At 43.5% G+C, this 20,010-nt stretch overlaps 1 protein-coding gene across 2 annotated transcripts in view; it reads right to left on the bottom strand.

Moving 5' to 3' along the window:
* Positions 1-20,010, bottom strand: part of ATP8A2 (ATPase phospholipid transporting 8A2) — a 651,836-nt gene that overhangs the window by 180,192 nt on the left and 451,634 nt on the right. For both annotated transcript variants that reach the window (XM_030922372.1, XM_030922373.1), the window contains 2 exons: positions 11,361-11,483; positions 9,135-9,213 (listed from right to left, as the gene is read on the bottom strand). In XM_030922372.1, the coding sequence (XP_030778232.1) occupies positions 9,135-9,213; positions 11,361-11,483 (202 nt within the window). The remainder of the gene's footprint in view (positions 1-9,134; positions 9,214-11,360; positions 11,484-20,010) is intronic.

The following is a 20,010-nucleotide window of genomic DNA, read 5'->3' as shown; positions in this document are numbered from 1 at the left end:
AATTACAAACTTTTAGAAGTTAACCTGCGTATGCCTGTAGTGCTTGTACTAGAATTAAAATTATGCTTTCTGCCTCCGACACTACGAATTCATGAAGAGAAAATTTACTTTTTCCTCCCCGTAAAGAGTAGTATAAAGTATTGGAGGTTGCTTTATAAAAAGCAGGGTTTATACAAGTGTTAGTGATTACAATTACATTCACAACCAGCGCTGCCGGGTGAGGCTCCTGGTTATATAAGCCTATTGCTGGATTTTCTCCTCTATTGCCATTTCTGCTGGATGAAGTTAAGGACATGAAACTTAAATTTCAATCTTTCTCTTTTTTCACTTTTGTTTACTGAAAATAAATCTGAAAAAGGAAGTAAAAATGATGCAAAGTTAACTTGATTACCAATGCTCAGGCAGTCACCCAGCGAGGCCACACGTGTTTCTTACTCCTGGGTACACACCTAAGTGATATCCCCCAGCACCCCACACCGTGCTAGGCCCTGGGACTAGTTCTTGCCAATCAGATGTGGGCAGAACTGATGGATCTCTTCCTGCCAGACACGGGTAAGAACAAATGATCCTTGCCCTGCAAATCATCCTGTCTCTCCCCTTCCAGTGTTGAGGCTGAGGGTGTACTCCCCGGAGCCTCACTGTGTTGAAATGAAGCAGGCTTAGCTTTAACAGATACGATAAGACAGGCAGACCTGGAATGATTGTGATGGAGGCAGAAGTTCACACTCACAGATGCTAGAAGCAGGAGGCACAGCATGCCAGGCAAGGCCATGCCAGGTAGCACCACGGAACTCAGGAGGTTGGAGAGACGCTGAGCATGGCCCAGGCCTCTCCTGGGGTTCTCACAGGGAGGAACGGGTGAGGCAGGGTAGGTATGCTAAATGAGGACATTTACGATTGTATAACTGGAGTAATTCTGGCAGGCTCGGGGCTGTAAGGACGGTCCCCAGTTGTCGGGTACCTGGCCTGGGGTGCTGTTGGGCAGAAGGAACACTGGCTCAGTGTGTGAGAGTTTGATAAAGGAGGTGGCTGGGGGTGTGGGCTCAGGCTTGATTTGTATGTCAAAGGGGTGCAGGCAGGGGAGGCATTTGCTATCTTCAGGAATTAGCTAGCCCTGGGAGGACAGTCTCTCCGGAATCAAGGCCCCTAATGCCAGTGCATCGGGAATATGGAAAATAAGAAAAATATACTCAACACGCCAATGAACAATGCACTCTTCCACTGGATAGGGACATGGGTGGGAAATAAATCTTTACTGGGTTAAGCCGGTGAGATTCCCTGGCTAATCCATCTCGATTCAACTTCCTGCTAAGAGTGAAATCTAGGAACTCTGGCTCACACTTCTTACAACATTACACCGAACCCAACTGTCTAAAACACACGCAACACAGTTTATTAAAAGAGACACTGAAACACAAGAAATATTAAACTGAATGAAAACAATGACCCTTCCAGCCCAATTCTGGGTTTCAGGATGTGTGAGGTACACTGTCACAATACAGAAAAATAGCTGAAGTCAGAGTTTTACCACAGTTCATAACTGCATTTAAAACAAAACAAACAAAAATTTTGCATTTGAATTGGGAAACCCATTTATATTTTAAACGTACTATGACTGGGTTAGTAACCAGTTACGCAGATTTATGAGCTGTGGTTTCATTTGTGTAAATCTGAAAGAATCCCAGAATGTTCTGTGTTTCTAGGTCTTAGGGAGCAAGTTCCACTAACTTCAGGGTTTTATGAACTTCCACCACACTCTGTTCTTTCTGCAGGTCTTCCCAGATGGCAGAGGCCACGTGGAGTTACTACCCTCTTTGCCTGTCCCATTTAGCATTTAATGTTTGTCTCTGAATCTTTTAAATGTATTTTAGGTCTTTCCTATGCTGCACACAGCGCGGTTGGTGACTTTATGCGGGAACAAAATGTGAGTGTATTGTTTCACGTACCTTAGTGTAAAATACAATATTTTGTTGCCCTTTATGACTGCATTAGCACATTCTTCTGGTGGGTTTAGGACATTGTGCAACCAGGTGGAGAAGGGGATTATTAATTAATGCAATACTGAGTCCTTGTAGCTTTGCCTCCAACCCATCCACTTTTCTCAAGTGCCATTATGGCTAAATTAGATCAGCAACAGCCCAGGAACTGGACTCTAATCATCATTCTGGCCTGTGTGGTTATATTAAAATAAATCGGACTGCACAGCTCCCTGCTTAGAACCTGCCAATGACCTTATTGCACTTATACTCCTAAAGGCTCATTTATTCCCAAAGGCCTGGAAAGGTCTGACTTCTCTGTCTCCACTCTCACCATCCCAAGGCAATCTGTGTCTCACAGTCTACTCCCCGACTGCTCCATGCCATCTTTCTCTTGCAACTATTCTATTCCTGCAACCTGAAGCACTTTCCTCTCTCCTCTTCTACCTCACTCCTACTCATCCTTCAACTGTTGCCACCCCCTCCAGGAAGCAGTCCTTAAAGCTCAGTCCAAGTCAGTTTTCCTTGGAAGACATTCCACCTGACCTTGACCTTCTGCTTTGCTAACATTTCCTGTTCAAATCCTGCCTTCTCTAGGTGTCAGTTCCATGAGGGCAGAAACTCTTCTGCTATATGCACTACTGTGTCCCCAGAACCCAGGAGGAGCCTGGTATAAGATAACATATTCTTTTATCTTTTTTTTTTTTCTTTGAGACTGAGTTTCGCTCTTGTCACCCAGGCTGGTGTGCAATGGCACGATCTCGGCTCACTGCAACTTCTGCCTTCCGGTTCAAGCAATTCTCCTGCCTCAGCCTCCCAAGTAGCTGGGGTTACAGGCATGCGCCACCAAGTCCGGCTAATTTTTGTATTTTTAGTAGAGATGGGGTTTCACCATGTTGGTCAGGCTGGTCTTGAACTCCTGACTGTCACGCACGTCCATGTGAAGAGACCACCAAACAGGCTTTGTGTGAGCAACAAGGCTGTTTATTTCACCTGGGTGCAGGCGGGCTGAGTCTGAAGAGGGAGTCAGCGAAGGGACATGGGGTGGAGCTGTTTTATAGGATTTGGGTAGGTAGCGGAAAATTACAGTCAAAGGGGGTTGTTCTCTGGTCGGCAGGGGTGGGGGGTCACAAGGTGCTCAGTGGGGGAGCTTTTGAGCCAGGATGAGCCAGGACAAGAAATTTCACAAAGTAATGTCATCAGTTAAGGCTGGAAGCAGCCATTTTCACTTCTTCTGTGATTCTTCACTTGCTTCAGGCCATCTGGATGAATATGTGCAGGTCACGGGGATATGATGGCTTAGCTTGGGCTCAGAGGCCTGACACTGACCTCAGGTGATCTGCCTGCCTTGGCCTCCCAAAGTGCTGGGATTACAGGCATGAGCCACCTTGCCCAGCCACTCTTTTATCTCTTTACAAAAATGAGTGAATAATTGAGTTTAAGAAGTTGCACTCTCAGAGAACACCGGCAATCTTGCCCAAATTTAGCTTAATGTGAAACGACGCAAGTCTCAGGATTTATATGGTATGAAATACTCAAGTTTTCAGTCATAAAGTAAGGGTCAGAAATAGTTTAAACTAATATGACCCAACAATGCCATGGGCAAAGAGAGTCACACTAAGTTTTATTTTATACATGTGCACTACTATTTCAGTATGTAAAACATGCCTGATCTTACAGGAGCACATTTATTAAAAATTATAAAATAGCCTTCTCCAAAAATGTCGAAAGGCCCAGTTGCTTAATTAGTGCCCATACATAAGAATCTGTGTGGTATTCTCCTTAAAGGGTGAGGGAACAGTTTCTACGGTGTGGACTCTGGGGAATCAAGAACAAATGTTTTAGGAGCTCTTTTCTTCTGTGAAGTATAGTCTCTTTCCCATTACCTCTCTCTTAAATTTTATCATCTGAATACTTCCTTTTTTAAAATCAAGACCGATTTTGTATTATTTCGCCAATAACATTACACTTCAAGGAGGGTTGCTCAACTCTGCCGACAGGACGCACCAACAGGAAACTCGGGTGTGGGTTGACACCAGGGCTCCGGATGGACTTGGGTCCCTGTGAAGGTGACATCCTAGGTCTAACCTACCATCGCTTTCCAGATCAAAGGCGAGCAGTGCAGACAGACCATGGCAGTAAGTGTACGGCTGTGATGGTTGGAAGAAATCTGATTTACTGAATTGCTTCAGTGGAAAAATTTATTTTGAAATTTGAAATGAATCATCACAAACTCCATCAGCAAAGGAGTGCTTTGAAAAGTCTCTCCAAAACCACATGAAAATAAGCAAAGCAAAATTCTTGGAAGCATTCTAGATGAACAATATACCTTCTCGAAAATGTTTCTTCCCAACAAGAAGTGTGTTTCTGTTGCCTTGCCCAAAGTGAACACCGCTGATATATACCTGAGGTTCTCTCCACAGACGGTGGAGGCAGAATTTTCTAGTAAAACCTCCTGTCTTTGTGATATCATCCATACCGTATCAAGGGGGAAATGAAACTACTCTAGGGACTTCAGCCCCAGTCAAACAAAACTCCTCTGGGTCTCTGGATGTGGGTGGGCATCTGAGGGACGGCTTCAGGCAGCTCTTGGGGGAGGGGGAGAGGCCAGAAGGCGCCCCTCTGTTAGACCAAGGGCCCCCGGCTTTGACAGTGCCCTAGTTTGTCTCAAACTGGTACCATGTTCCTATGCCTCTTTGGGGGTGGGGAGGATATACATTCTCCTAAATGACAATTAAGAGTGTAATAAGGCCAGGCGCAGTGGCTCAGGCCTGTAATCCCAGCACTTTGGGAAGCCAAGGTGGGCCGATCACAAGGTCAGGAGTTCAAGACAGCCTAGCCAACAGGGTGAAACCCCATCTCTACTAAAAATACAAAAATTAGCCGGGCGTGGTGGCATGAGCCTGTAATCCCAGCTACTCAGGAGGCTGAGGCAGGAGAATTGCTTGAACCTGGGAGGCAGAGATCACATGAGCCAAGATCGCGCCCCTGCACTCCAGCCTGGGAAACAGAATGGGACTCTGTTTCAAAAAAAAAAAAAAAGTGTAACAAGAATTCACTTGTACTCAGGACAGCAAATCAGCACACATAAACAAGTCCTCCAGTCAGCTGGCATATCCCGGTCCTCTGGTGCTTACAGTCTTTATCCCTGCCACTCCCATCCCCACCAAAAAAATCCCTGCTACCCCCACTCCCACTAAAAAGACTTCCCATGGCCTCTGCAGCTCAGGTCCTGTGCAACTGCATGGTCCTGGCACACTCTTGCCAGGTCCTACATGTGTCTTTACAGAGCAGTCTTCATCTTCTTTACAGGCAAATCTCATCACATAACTCTCCTACCTCCAACCTTGCCCTGAGAAAAAGTCCCCCCCACCAGCTGTTAGTGATCAGATCCTCCCTCACTTATTTCCCCCTTTTCCAGCCCCTACCTCCTCTCTATGCTGTAATTGTCTTGACTAGGGGTGGTTGTCCACTACACGGGGGATGCTAGAAATGTGTAGAGATGTGTTTTGATTGACAGTTCCAGAAGGATAGGGAAAGAAGGAGAGGGAGTGTCTTAGTTCTTTCGGCCAACTATAACAAAATACTCTAAACTGCATGGCTTATAACCCCTGGAAATTCATTTCTTATAGTTCTGGAGCCTGCGAAGTCTAAGATCAAGGAGGAGGCAGTTGTGGTGTCAGGTGAGGGCCCATTCCTCATAGGTGATGTCTTCTAGCTACATTCCCACATAGTGGAAGGGGCAAATGAGCTCTCTAGGGTCCCTTTTATAGGTACACTAATCCCATTTCTGAGAGATCCGCCCTCAGGACCTAATCACCTCCCAGAGGCCCTATGTTATCCACCATCACCTTACAGTTTGAGGTTTTCACATATCAACTGGGGGGCAGGGGGCTATATGAGCAGTCACGCACAGCAGGAGGTTACTGGTTTTTCCAGTCCAGGGCAGGAATGCCCAGTGTCCCAAGCCTCTCACCAGAGGTGGATAAAGAAGAGTCCAGAGTCCAGGCACCCCCAGTCCCACTAAAATACTTCCCATGGCCTCAGCAGCTAAGGTCCTATGCACCTGCGTGGTTCTGGCCAGGAATGTTCCTTCTCCCAACCAGGCCCTTGTCCCACATCTCCCTTGTCCCACGTGACCACCCCCTACTCCTCTTTCAAGAACTTCAATATCACTTCCTGGAAGAAGACGCACCTGGACTCATTAGACTAGGTTGTGTCTCTTTATTATACAAGCTCCACTCACAGATCCTAGGACTCAGTGCACTGGTAATTAAGCAACATGTACGAAATTCCTGCCCAACAACTCTGACCTCAGGTAAGCCTTCAGAGGGCAGGACAGGCAGTGCCTGGCTTGCTGATATCTACATTCACTGCGCCCTCAGAGAGCCTCTTACCTTCTTACCTCACAGATATGCTACAATCTCAGCAAACAAAGAAGCTCCTTTCAAAACATCTTCTCCAAACACAATCCCATTCCTGGGTTTAACCCTCCCTAAGCTGTCCCCTGGAATCTCTGCCAGTAGTTTTCTTTCTACCGCTCACCTTACAAGACATGACAGGTTTATTTTCCCAAATTGCCCTGATCATAAAGGTCTAGATCTAAATTCTATACTGACCCTTCAATGTCTAAACAGTTAAGTCCCAGTTTCTTTCCTTCTTTTTTCTCCTTCCTTCCTTCTTTTCCTTCCTAACTTCCTTTTCTTTCTTCCTTCCTTCCTTTCCTTCCCTTCTTTCCTCCCTCCTCCTCCTCCTGCTTCTTCCTCTTCCTCTTTTCTCTTTCCTTCCCTCCCTCCCTTTTTCTTCTTTCTTTTCCTTCCTTGCTTCCCTTCTTTCCCCTCTTCCCTCCCTCTTTTCTTCTTCTTCTTCTTCCTCTTTCTCTTCTTCTTTTCTTTCTCTCTTTCCTTCCCTCCCTCCCTCTTTTTCTTTCTTTCTCATTCTTTTCTTTTTTTCTTTTTTGACAGAGTTTTGCATTTTTGCCCAGGATGCAGTACAGTGGCATGACCTTGGCTCACTGCAACCTCTACCTCCCATGTTCAAGTGATTCTGCTGTTTCAGTCTCCCGAACGTAGCTGGGATTATAGGTGCCTGCCACCACAGCCAGCTAGTTTTAGTATTTTTAGTAGAGACAGGGTTTCACCATGATGGCCAGGCTGGTCTTGAATGGACGTCAGGTGATCCACCCACCTCGGCCTCCCAAAGTTTTGGGATTACAGGCGTGAGACACTACGCCTGGCCACGTCCCAGTTTCTTAACCTCATACTCAAAGCCCTCTGTAATTCAGCTTTTATCTGCCTTCCTAAACTTCCCCATCTTCCACCCTTCAGCTGCTCAGTTTTCCACACCTGTCCTGATTTCCCCACTTTGCTTGATTCTTCCTTCTGTTGGATTTCATGGCTAAACTTAAATATTACCTTCTCTAGGAAGCTATTAATAACTCCAAATGAAAGGCATCTCTCAGTCCTCTGACATCTAATAGCATTTTATCTATGGTTTACTTGAAACAGCTATTCTCTACCTTGTACTAGAGTTATTCATTTGCAAATCTGCTCTGGTTGGAATGCAGCCTGCAAAGCTCATGTGTTGAAAGTTTGATCCCCAATGCAGAGGTGCTGGGAGCTGTGGCCTGACAGGAGGTGTTTGGGTCATGGGGGCACCACCCTCATGAATGTATGTGATCGTAATTCCAGGATTAGAAAACCATCGTCTCCACTGCAGAACGGCCACATTAGTCCCTTTGAAGCAGGTAAGTAAATGACCATCTTGTAAAGCTTCTGAGAGTCAAAAGGCAAGCACTTCTGAGTTAGGACCACAGTAGTATGTCTAGATAAGAAGTGGTAAGGGGTCTTCAGAGAGTACTTGCGGCTAGTTCATGCTATTTGCAGACTCTTCTTAAGTACTAAAGCCTGGGCTCACGTATGAAGGATGATTGCTGAAATTTCTCTTATGCTCATCAGACATACCACTTCCCATCAGTAATTCTTCCAGCTACGATGATGGCTGAGTCTGTCACCAAAATATCACAACCTCTGACACAAAATCACATCCCCAACTCTTCTACTTACACACTCTTATTTACAAAACCATTTTAAAATAAATTAAATCCACTGAGTAAAGATGAATCACAAGAAGGGTTTCACGTTAAAAGACAACGATTTCACTAGAATGCTCTTTTCTGGGGTGGGGCTAGAAAGCATAAAATTGTATTCTCTGATTTAAAGACTTAGGAACCCTCAAAGGAAAAGGAGTTCTGATGAAATTGAAAGAATATGTCACGTGGCATAAGAAAATGGCAGTGCACGCATTTCCTCTGTCAGTATTTAATAGGTTAAAGAATATCAGTGAGGATGAATCATTTCTGTTGGAAGCCTAAAACTCACTGACACAGAAACAAAGACGCTTGGAAACTTTATATTCTTTGGTTCTTTGAACAATAAAGGGCCTTGTCTAGTCAACATTTGGAGTAATTTTTCCCAGGGGGATTATTACTATTTGAGAGGGATGAAAGAGTAGCATTCTCATGATACATTTTTATTTTCTGAGAATAAAAATATGTCTCTTTAGGAGGCCACGTTCTGGATGTATTAAGAAGTGTGAAAAAACATGAGTCTGCCACAGTTCTCAGATATCCTCTTCTCGCTGTAAAGACAAACACCAATCTGAAGAATTAGTTCTCAAACCCTAATTTCAAAAGGCATACATCAAGGACAGGACACTGTTAGAAAGCTAGGAGTAAGATCCAACTCCTATAAGATCTGAGTTATTCTGCATATGGGTAGGGGAGGCTCGGAAATAAAAGTCCAAGTAATTACCAGAGAATTTCAAAGCACGGACAAAAAGCATCAACATTTCATTCTAGTACAGGGCTTTCCTTGAAGATCTCTGACTCAAATAGTGTTTACAAACTGAGTTGAGAATTCCTAGTACCCAAACTATCCAGTCAACTGGAAAGAAAATGGGTTCTCGAAGCCAGAACTGATGAAACCTACCAGCTATAAACCTGAGACGAGCTCTCATTACGCTTTAGGTATGTTTTCACTCTAAAATGTGTTCCTGTGATCTCTCGTTCTGCAGAACTGGAAAAAAACATTGTGAACACACAGGCAGCAGAGCGGCTGCAAAGCTCCTTGCTGACAGGTGAAATCACACAGCCCTTACCATGCTCCAGAGCTTTCATGGGAAACCAGAAGAGGATGAGGGAGTGGACCAAGGCGTTGATGCAGTGACCCCAGAAAACCTAAGGAAAAACAAACCAAGGGAGTCAGGAGCTGCCCCAAAATGCTTGACCTCTGTGAAACTCGCAACAAACGCCACATTGTGAAGGATCCTGGCCGTGCGCTGCACGGTTCCAGCAGTAGCGTATTATTCTTGACTTTGAAAAACAAAACAAAACAAAACCCTCACCCAAATCAACTATTAAATTTTTACATAAAATGACTGGATTATCTCCAGATCATATTACTTTAGTTACAAAGACCTAAATATCTACTCACATGTATGCAGACCAACACAATCTATCCACATGTGAAAAATTCATTCTGATCAGTTTTCTTTAGCATTGTAAGAGAGACAACAACACTTTACAAACATCCAGAGAAAGGCTGGTAGGTCAAAATTGTTAAGAAGAGACTAAAACTGTGTCTCTTCTTAACAATTAAACTGTATTGGGGCAGATGGGATGTCTTAAAAGCACTGAAAACATGGCACTTGTAAATTTTTGCACGGCATTCTCACTGTTTCGTTTTACTACTTCAAATCCCTCTCATTCAACTTTTTCTATTATTTTTGGGATTTTAGATACTACGCATACTTGAAAGTTCCCTTTATTTTAATATGTAAAGGTCAGAAAAAAGGACACAAGGTTTAGTTTATTCTAAACTTTAGTTTCACTAAATATATCACAATCATTGTTTTAACCACTGTGATGACAGAACTATTAACTATTAAAGCCAGATTACATTTATTTAAACATCTACCAGTTGTCCCTGGGAATTATCATATAGTTTGAGCCTAAGTAGTGGTGAGACGACAGAAAATAGTGAAAAATTTTATTATAAGACAATGGAATTTCCCCCTGCTTTAAATGTTCATTTTGCACCATCTCTGACCTATCCAAAAAAAAAAAAAAAAAAAAAAATTCTTCAAAGTGCCTGCAGATGCTTCCGTGCATCCTCAGCTCCTACTTACTTCCCACCTCAAATGGCCTTCGCATTCAAATTCTGCAGAAAATGGATTTATGTAAATAATGCAGTGAAAAATGGGTCATATTTTCCCATTAATGGAATCACAGTCAACAAGGATTGGTAAAAGGAGTCCCTCAGGTCTCTTTGGATATGGGAGACGGCAGAACCAATAAGGAGCCCTTCTGTTTCCTCCCTGCCTCGGATGTAACTAGTGAGCCTCCCCAGAAGAAGGCGGCTGCAGGGATGTCAGGAACATCTGGCTCAGAAGAGAGGCCCTGGGAGACTGTTCGCTCCTTGAGGCCTGGAGAGGTGACTCCCTATGTCCTTCTCACTGACGGCCCAGGAACCACGCACGCAAATCGTGACCGCCACCAGCACACAGTACTGGAGGTGAACTGTGCAACGGACCTCTGTCTAAACTTCTGAATCCCCCCTGAACGAAGACCTGAGGCAGAAACAAGGCCATGCAGCCATGCTCACATCTCGCCCCTCTGCGCCCAGGCACACATCTCTCTTTTCTTTGGATGGGGTCACCCGAGCACTCTGCCACTTTCAGCTGCAAATGGCATCTGTGTGGCAGACCCCTCTGCTGTCTGAGACTGCGACCCCTTTAACACCCCACCCAGCTTTGGGCTGGGTTTGTCAGGATCATCTACACCTTTTTTTGGGCTCCTTTCTGATTCTCTGGTCCAGAAAAACAAAACCAAACAAAACCCTTGCAACTTATGGGATCCCTGAGTTCATATCTAGACAATTTTATGCACCAGCTAAAGACACATTTTATTTCAAATGACAAACCCAGCAACAGTTAGGTAAGCTGCCATCGGGCCTCCACATAGGGCTGCAGGACCGCACAAGGGGGGTCTCTGACAGCGGATCCTGAACCTGGGCTGTGGGAGCTGCTGCCCACACTGATGTCAGGGGCTGACGGGGAGAAGCGGGAAGCAGTCAACATGCTGGGACCGGAGGTTGCAGCCCACGCGGCACGGACCCGTCGCCTGAGAAGGCGTCTTGAATTCACTGGGCTTGTGGGGGTGTGTGTGTGTGTGTGTGTGTGTGTGGTGGTGGTGGGACGAGCGGATCATGTTCTTAGCACTTCTCAAATGTTCTTTCTCAAGCTTCAAATATCTCATAGGCAGATGACTAGACTCAAACAGCCACGCCTTTCCGAGGTGACAATTCTGAGATCACACCTGTTTACCTTTGTGCTGAAGCCTTCGCCGTTCTGGGTGATTTTGTAGAGCTGGGGAAACCTGAGCATGCTCTCCTGAGTGCAAGACCTCTCAAAGATTCCCAGAGTGAAGGGCGGCAAGGCGGTGAAAATCTGCAGGGAGAACAATGAGCCATTAAGAGCAGTCCTTCCGACCCACACGGCTTCAGTGTTCCCTTCTACCAAATGATGACTTCATTTCCAGTCAAGTCCAAACCTGAGACTTCATGATTCACAGATCCCCAGACACCCTCCAAACAAAGGAAATAAATGAAAGACCATTTTTACATTAATCACTAGCAAATGAATACACTGAACACTAAAAACATCATACATTATCCGATGAGCCAAGACTTCTTGTTAAATTAGCAACTACCTTCCTTTGTCAAATGAGGGCTGACGTGGAATCATGCCACAGTTAGCTCTGTGAAGTGCTGCTTTGTTTTCTGTTCACGATAGCAGAGGTAAAATTTACAACTTTCCATCTTGACGTTATACTAAAAGTTCAGGAAGCATAATGTACTCCATTTATTCATTTAGCAGACGTTTACTATAAATGAATTATGGGCTAGATACTGTGATAAGCACCAGGCATGGAGAGATTTACAAACAGAAGAAAGAAGGAAAGGAATCAGGTCCCTGACCTCCAGGAACGCCATCTACTGCAAAGGTGGGGGAGGGGAGTGGGGCAACAGGCATAGAGATCAATACACAAAACGCAGGACTCTGCAAAACTATTAATACCTGTTGAGGGAGGACACAGAAGGAGAAGGGAGAGTCACCAAAGGATTCTCGCACCAAAGAGTATCTGACCTGCAAGGTATTGGACCAACAGGATTTGGCAAGATGATAGGGATGTGGGTGAGGAAGCAGTCCCACGAGAGATGCACCCCTTACAAAGTTGAGACATCAGCATGCCTGTGTGGAGGTGTTGAACAAAGTTTATAGAAGGCCACTGTTTGGACTGAGCTCCTGCACTCAGCCCCAGCAGACCTGACCAAACCAGAATGGAGTTACTTGTGCTAAGAGCTGTGTCATCAAACTAAACTTTAAAACAGGCCAGTTTTCCAAAACCAAACAAACCAACAAACAAAAAACACAGGCGATTCACAGCAACCAGTTTACCTGGGCACCAGAAAGGACCCAGTTTGCCTGAGGCAGCATGCTACGGAAGTCCCCTCTGTTTCAACTCTGTAAAGAAAGTCACTTTGAAACAGCCCATCACTTTTTGCTCTGCTTCTGTTTCCTTAGCCGCTTTCTGCCTGTAAAGCTGGCCTCCCCTGCTCAGCTCATCAGAGCACTCATTCTGTTTCATGGAATGAGATGCTACCCATTTCCAGAATGGCTAATAAAAGCCAATTCGATCTTTAAATTGTTGTAAGTCTTTGGACGAGGAACCTTCTAAGATACACAGGATGGTGGCTGGCTGAGGGGTGCGGTGTAAGGCAAGGACAGGAAGGAGACCAGACCAGACAGTCTCTAGTGACAATGAGTTCTTGGGCAGACGGTGTCTTGCAAGACCTTTGACTTTCACCTGTACTCACATTTATGTATTAGAAAGATAAAGCAGGAGCTGAAGAAGGTGCTTGGAAGAAACATGTCATTTTAACTCAGGACATGTTGGCCCTGAGGGTCCTTCTCCTGCTTGGTTCTGGGAATGGTTCACAGAGCCTGGGTCACTTGCTGCTGAGCATCCCTCAAATCCCCACCCACAAGCCCAGCAAGCTCTCAGGCCTGTGGGAATTGGACGTGCATCTGTAAGAGAATTCTGAACTCGCACTAGCTATTTGGAGATGGAGTGTGTGGCCAGAGGAAGCTGTTCCCAAGTCTATTGGGAGCAGCCAATCGGATGTGTGGTGAGTAGAGCCAGTAAAACTCTCAGGCTCTTCCTTCAGCCCACAGCAGAATGGAAAGCAGCCCTGGGATTTCAATGTGCTACAAAGACTTCAAGGAGAAATCCACAGGAGACTTGTTGCACTCACTTCCCTCACAACAACAAAAGTTGTCTGTTTTATAGCTGGACAGAGCTTCTACCAGAAGCCAGGAGCCATGCACACTTTCTTAGTACATACCCTCACCTCCACTGCTCTGCATCCGTGTGTACGTGTGATGTCGTGCCTACTGTTGACGTGGCAGTCTTTTTCTTTTTTTTAAACTTGAGCTTCTCCTTCTACCCATCTTCAAATCCTCCCCTGCCCTTCATCACCATGCTATAATGAAGCCCAGCATGCCTACACATTTTCCACTCTGCCTACAGCATACTGCATACTACACACACACACACACACACACACACACAATTAGGGATCATAATTTGTTTCATCAAACGTTGACACTGGCCAGTCGTGGTAGCTCCTGCCTGCAATCCTAGCACTTTGGGAGGGCAAGACAGGAGTTCGAGACCAGCTTGTGCAACACACCAAGACCCTGTCACAATTTCACAGAACACACCGAGGTAGTGTGTGCCTGTAGTCCCAGCTACTTGGGAAGTGGAGGCAAGAGGACTGCTCCAGCCCAGGAGGTTGAGGCTGCATGAGCTATGATTGCACCATTGCATTCCGGCCTGGGCAACAGAGTGAGACCCTGTCCCCTGCCAACCAAAAAAGTAGACATTATACACATTTTTCTTCATCATGTTCTTCTCGATAAACAATGCATTACAGAAAGCCCCCCAAGTCCCTTGGGTTTGATGCTAATGCAGTCTTTTAATGCTCACATAATAATTCATAGTATGGATGTACCGTTTTTTTAGCCATTCACCCACTGACGGGCATTCATTTTCTTTCCAGTTCTTTGTTACCACAAACATGTAATACATATCTATACTATATTATAACATACAGGCTTTTTCTTTTATCTCTATGGGAGGAAGGCCCAGCAGCAGAGTTAAAAGGATACATGCATTTTTAATTTTACCAGAATCTGCCTTTCAAAGGATTTTGAAAGCATTTTCCTCTCCCATTGCAAAAGACAATCACAGATTTTTCCCTATTTCCCTATCAGCAAAGGTTGTTACATTGGTCTTTTAATGTTCTCCAGTCTTAAAAATTAAAGATGTTACTTCTAACTTTAAAAAGCTGCATTTCCACAACTACCAGTGAGTTTCAGCATGTTTTCATACATTTGTTGGCTATCTGCATTTGCAGTTCTGTGGAATGTCTACTCATGTCTTTTGTCTACTTTGTATCCATGGCTTAGCCTCTTTTTAAAGAGCTCTTTGAGTAGAATAGATATCAACTCTGTCTTTATGTTATGAAATTTCATGCAAATGTACTCTTTGTCTATTGGTTTTTAAAATGGGTTCTTTTGCCATATAAAAGCTTTTAATATTTAAATGGCCAAGAAATGCTTCTGCGTGTCCAATTGTGGCTACAGAAGTTTCTCCTCCATGAAAATTACATGTTTTCAGGAGTGTCTTGTAGAATTTTACTATTTTGTTTTCCACATTTAAGTCTTTAATATATCTGGAATTAATTTTTCTACATAGGAGTCCGTTTTTTTTTTTTCCAAATAAAGAGTCAGTTGTGACAACATAATTAATGAGGCCAAACTTTCCTCAACACATTGAAAGATCATCTTTAAGACTAATCAAATTCTCATGTATTACACATGTAGACCCTAGAACGGGAATGTAGTTCTAGAATCTCCAACCTATTTGTCAATAACAGTGATTTGGTTATGGTGGCTTCATAGTATAGTCTGATATTTAGTAAAAATAAGTCTACTTTTATGGTCTTTTTTTGGGCGTGCGTTACATATTTATTCTCAGATATGTGTAAATTCCATTAATACTTTAATATAACTATATGCAACTTTCCCCTTTCCTCCCAAAACATTCACCTGTTGGGATTGATTCTATGTGGAATCACATATATCTACATTAATTTTAGAAGAGTTGAATCTTTTATGATAGTAAGTCTTCCCATACAAGAAAAGAGTATGCTTTTCCATTTGTTCAATAAGACTTTTATCTGGTCACTTTATCAAATTCTCTTATAATTCTCAAACTTTATCAAATTCTCTTATACTTTATCAAATTCTCTTATAATTCTAGTATTTCTCTACTGGTTTTGTTTTCTAGATAAACAATCATATATGAACATATTTACATTACTATATTTCTGTGAGCATATTTGTATAAGTACAGAGATTGTTCACTGTTTTCCCAATATTTGCAATCCTCTTTGCAGTTGCCAAAAATACGAAAACAACGAATTATATAGTGATGGCAGGCATCTTGATTAACTTCTTATTTTAAATGAAATCATTTCAGAATTTTACCATTTTGGGCAGCATGCTACTGGTTTTTGTAAATGGTATGAATTCTGGTTAAGTGGCTTTTTTCTATTCCTGTTTTATTTCGAGTTCTTATTTTGGGAATGGCAGCTGAATTGCTTCAAACATTTTTGTAGCATCTGCTGACGGGATCATGTTTTTCTTATTTTATTGATACAGTGATATTTAGAAAGATGTTTAATTTCAAGCCTCCTGTATTCCTAAAATAAATCTTACTTTGTCACATACTTTTTCTTTTAACATATTATTGAACTCCATTTGCCAATATTTTATTTAGAATTTTTGTATTTCTGTTTATAAGTGAGACTTCTTCCTCAAATGATGCTGGCTTGACAAAAGGATTCATTTTCCGCAAGAGGTTAAATAATACTAGAGTGTTCTCTGCATTATAACAGACATAAAATTTAGCTGAAATCCATTTGATCCTAGTGGCATTGGTTCCTGGTGACATTTTTAGTCTCATTCTACCCACAAAACAAAATGATATAGAAATTTGACTATAAGCTGGGCACGGTGCTCACATCTATAATCCCAGTACTCTGGGAGGCTGAGGTAGGGCGGATCACCTGAGGTCAGGAGTTCAAGACCAGCCTGGCCATAGTGAAACCCTGTCTCTATTAAAAATACAAAAAATTAGCTGGGTGTGGTGATGCACACCTGTAATCCTGGCTACTTGGGAGGCTGAGGCAGGAGAATCACTTAAACCCAGGAGGCGGAGGTTGCAGTGAGCCAAGATTGTACCACTGCACTTCAGCCTGGGCAACAAGAGCAAAACTCCATCTCAAATAAATAAATAAATAAATAATAAAGTTGACTATAGATACAATGAAAATCTTCTGGGACAGCATTCATTCATTATTTAGGAAGAAGCCTGTTTCTTGTTGTTGTTGTTGTTTTTGAGACAGAGTCTTGCTCTGTTACCCAGGCTAGAGTAGAGTGCAGTAGTGTGATCTCAGTTCACTGCAACCTCTGCCTCCCAGGTTCAAGCAATTCTCCTGTCTCAGCCTCCCAAGTAGCTGGGATCACAGGCTCCCATCACCACGCTCAGTCAATGTTTGTACTTTTAGTAGGGATGAGGTTTCACCATGTTGGCCAGGCTGGTCTCAAACTCCTGACCTCTGGTGATCCACCTGCTTTGGCCTCCCAAAGTGCTGGGATTACAGGTGTGAGCCAATGCGCCCGGCCTCAAGCCTGTTTTAATGCTATTAACTTGTTATGAAAATTAGTTTGAGAGGCCAAGTGTGGTGGCTCACACCTGTAATCCCAGCACTTTGGGAGGCCAAAGTGGGTGGAACACGAGGTCAGGAGATCAAGACCATCCTGGCTAACACAATGAAACTCCATCTCTACTAAAAATACAAAAAATTAGCCAGGCGTGGTGGCGGGTGCCTGTAGTCCCAGCTACTCGGGAGGCTGAGGCAGGAGAATGGCGTGGACCCCAGAAGGTGGAGCTTGCAGTGAGCCGAGATCGCGCCACTGTACTCCAGCCTGCGTGACAGAGCGAGACTCCATCTCAACAAAAAAAAAAAAAAAGAAAGAAAATTAGTTTGAGAAACAATGACTTGCTACTTTAGCTGACTTGTGGAATCAAAGAAAGAGTCCATTTAGAGGAAAAAGTAGGAGAGAAACACTGCTTGAAGAATGAGACAGGGGAGAACCCAGCCCAGAGGAAGAGGATCACTAGCAAAAGCCTTCCACATCACAAATGTTCTCTTGCAGGTGGTCTCTAGAATGATCCTGGGCTGGAAAAATTGCTAAATAGGGCATTATTGGAGCAAGAATGGCAAATTGGAATATGGATTAAGATGAGTTAGATAATAGTATTAAATCCATGTTAAATGTTTCAGATTTCATCATTATAGTTTGGTTGTATAAGAGGAAGATCTTGCTACTATTGACTAAAGTATTCAGCAGGAAAGGGACATGATGTTTGTAATACTCCGCTGGGTCAGAAATAAATGCATTCACAAGTGTGTGCATGAGTGTAGGCACGTGTGCATGCAGACAAGTATGGAGAAAGAGAATGCAGTGGGGGAAATGCTAATTACTGTTCAATCTGGGTGAAAGGTAAATAGTAGTTCTTTGTACCCTTTTTGTAACTTTTCTCTAAATTTCTATTTATTTTATACAAATGTCACAATTATCATGGGGGCAAATTTTCATGTTCCCAAAAGGTTTGGCCCCTCCAGTATGAGGAAGTCCAGAGCCCAGTGGTGCATTTGAGTTCACTTGGCAGATCCTCGACCATTCCATCCCAACTGCCAGCACTCACCAGCAGCCCACTTCAATGCCTGCACTGTGGAATCTGTGGTAATCTAGGACCTTTCACCTTGAAATATTTTTTTCTATCATAGTGTACTCTCTCTATAGTTTCGGGGACAGAAAAACTGCATAAAATATAAACCCAACTCTAACGTCATGCGTAACAATAACTAGAAAAGTTTGTGGCTCATGACCGTAATTCTACCACTTTGGGAGGCCGAGGTGGGAGGATTGCTTGAGCCCTGGAATTTGAGATCAATCTGGGCAACATAGTGAGACCCCGTTTCCACACTTTTTTTTTTTTTTTTAAATTAGCTGGCTATGGTGGCACTTGCCTGTGGTCCCAGCTATTAAGGAAGCTGAGGTGGGAGGATTGCTTGAGCCAGAGAGGTCAAGGATCCAGTGAGTAGTGATGGCACCACTGCACTCCAGCCTGGGTGACAGACCAAGACCCAGTCTCAAAAAAAAAAAAAAAAAAAAAAAAAAAAAAAAAAAAAGGCAAAAACTGCAATATCTCTGAGATATTCTTTGTTAATCTGAGGCGGGGCTCAGGAATCTGCGTTTTTCAAATAAACCCTAGTTATTCTCCTGCAAATGGTCTGTGGGCCTTATTTTGACCAACACTGCCTCTAGCCTGTCAGCATCTTGCGTGTAGTAGGCACTCAATAAAATCTGTTGGATTAATTTGAATTGGGCAAGACTGCATGCAGCTAAGAAAAGAATCCAGCCCTCATGCCCTGAGCATGGAAATCGGGCTAAAATCCACTCATGCTATAAGCAGGTGATTGTTCTTCGCCCTACAACAGAATCTCTCCTAGGTCTCAGCATTTTGTTTCTAAAATAGGGATGTGGCATGTGTTTGTGTGAAGTGTCAACTCCATGGACACCTGACCCTTTCAAGTCCTGAATAATCGTGGAGCATTCTGCATATTTCCCCCAAATGGTAGGACAGCTTTAACCTACTCAAAATAGTTCCAGGAGGTGCAGAGTTAGCAACCTGTGGTCTACCCTTAGTACACAAAGGGGAGGCCCTGCAGCCCCTATCCATGGGTAGGTGGTCAGAGTAGCTTTTCTAGCACAGGAGGACATCAATTCCGTCCTGTTCTTGCCCCTCCTAATCTTTGTCTTTTAGAGCAGCAGTATCAGCAAGAAATACACGAGTGCACTTTGCAGCAAGTTAACACAGTTACTGACTCACCAACACAATATTTAACTCAAGATCCGGACCCAGTCCTCCTTGGAGGTGTCTGAATCCACATATCTGACCCTCTTAACCTGCAAGCTACACAGGACCAGGGCAAACTACTGCATTCAGCATTTTACACCAGCACCCAGCACTGAGGTTATTCAATAAAGGCAGGTGAAAGCATGGAAGACTTAAACATCTAGCCACCAATGGATATGCACACTAAATATTTATAGTACCATAGGTTTTATTATTGTATGCCTGGTAACTTCCATCTACATCTATCTATGATGGCTGCTTCGGAATGTAAATTCCCAAGTGAGAGAACAATTCAAAAAATGGGCCGTTCCAGGGTCCCTAGAGGGCTCAGCTACAAGCCCCTTAGTTCTTCCTGCCAGTGAAACAAAAAGCAAGAAAGCTAAGCAGCTACTGAGCCATTTTAGCTACAGTTTGTATTTATTCCTAGCTTCTGAATTCATCACAGTTATAAAAAGTAATAAAAAAGGAATTTGAATATCATAAAAAATACCAGATGAGCTGATTACCATCCTCCACGGTAGCTGGAAGTCAGAATTCATTATTTTAGCTCTAATTGCAGAAGGAAATGTTCTTCCACAAGGACAGATGCCCTTTCAGGAAGGCCAGAGGGGACACCAGATCACACACTGTATATTCGTATCTGTGTTTAAGAATTCAGAACAAGAATAATGAAGTGGAATGAGTTTAGATGTAGTTCAGAAATTTGTACTTGAGCTAAAAACATGAAGGTGTTGCACAGGCATTTAGTGAGGGGGTAACAAGGGTCTATTATCAAGATATATGGGTTAATAATTTCATGGGGTTATTCAAGAATGATCTGCTATGATTGAAACCATGTGTGGAGAGTTTGGGCTTCTG

Source organism: Rhinopithecus roxellana, chromosome 18, assembly GCF_007565055.1.
Source record: "Rhinopithecus roxellana isolate Shanxi Qingling chromosome 18, ASM756505v1, whole genome shotgun sequence".
In the NCBI taxonomy this organism is placed as follows: Eukaryota; Metazoa; Chordata; class Mammalia; order Primates; family Cercopithecidae; genus Rhinopithecus; species Rhinopithecus roxellana.
Note: the sequence above shows the minus strand (reverse complement) of the source record. Positions and strands in the feature narration are given on the sequence as shown.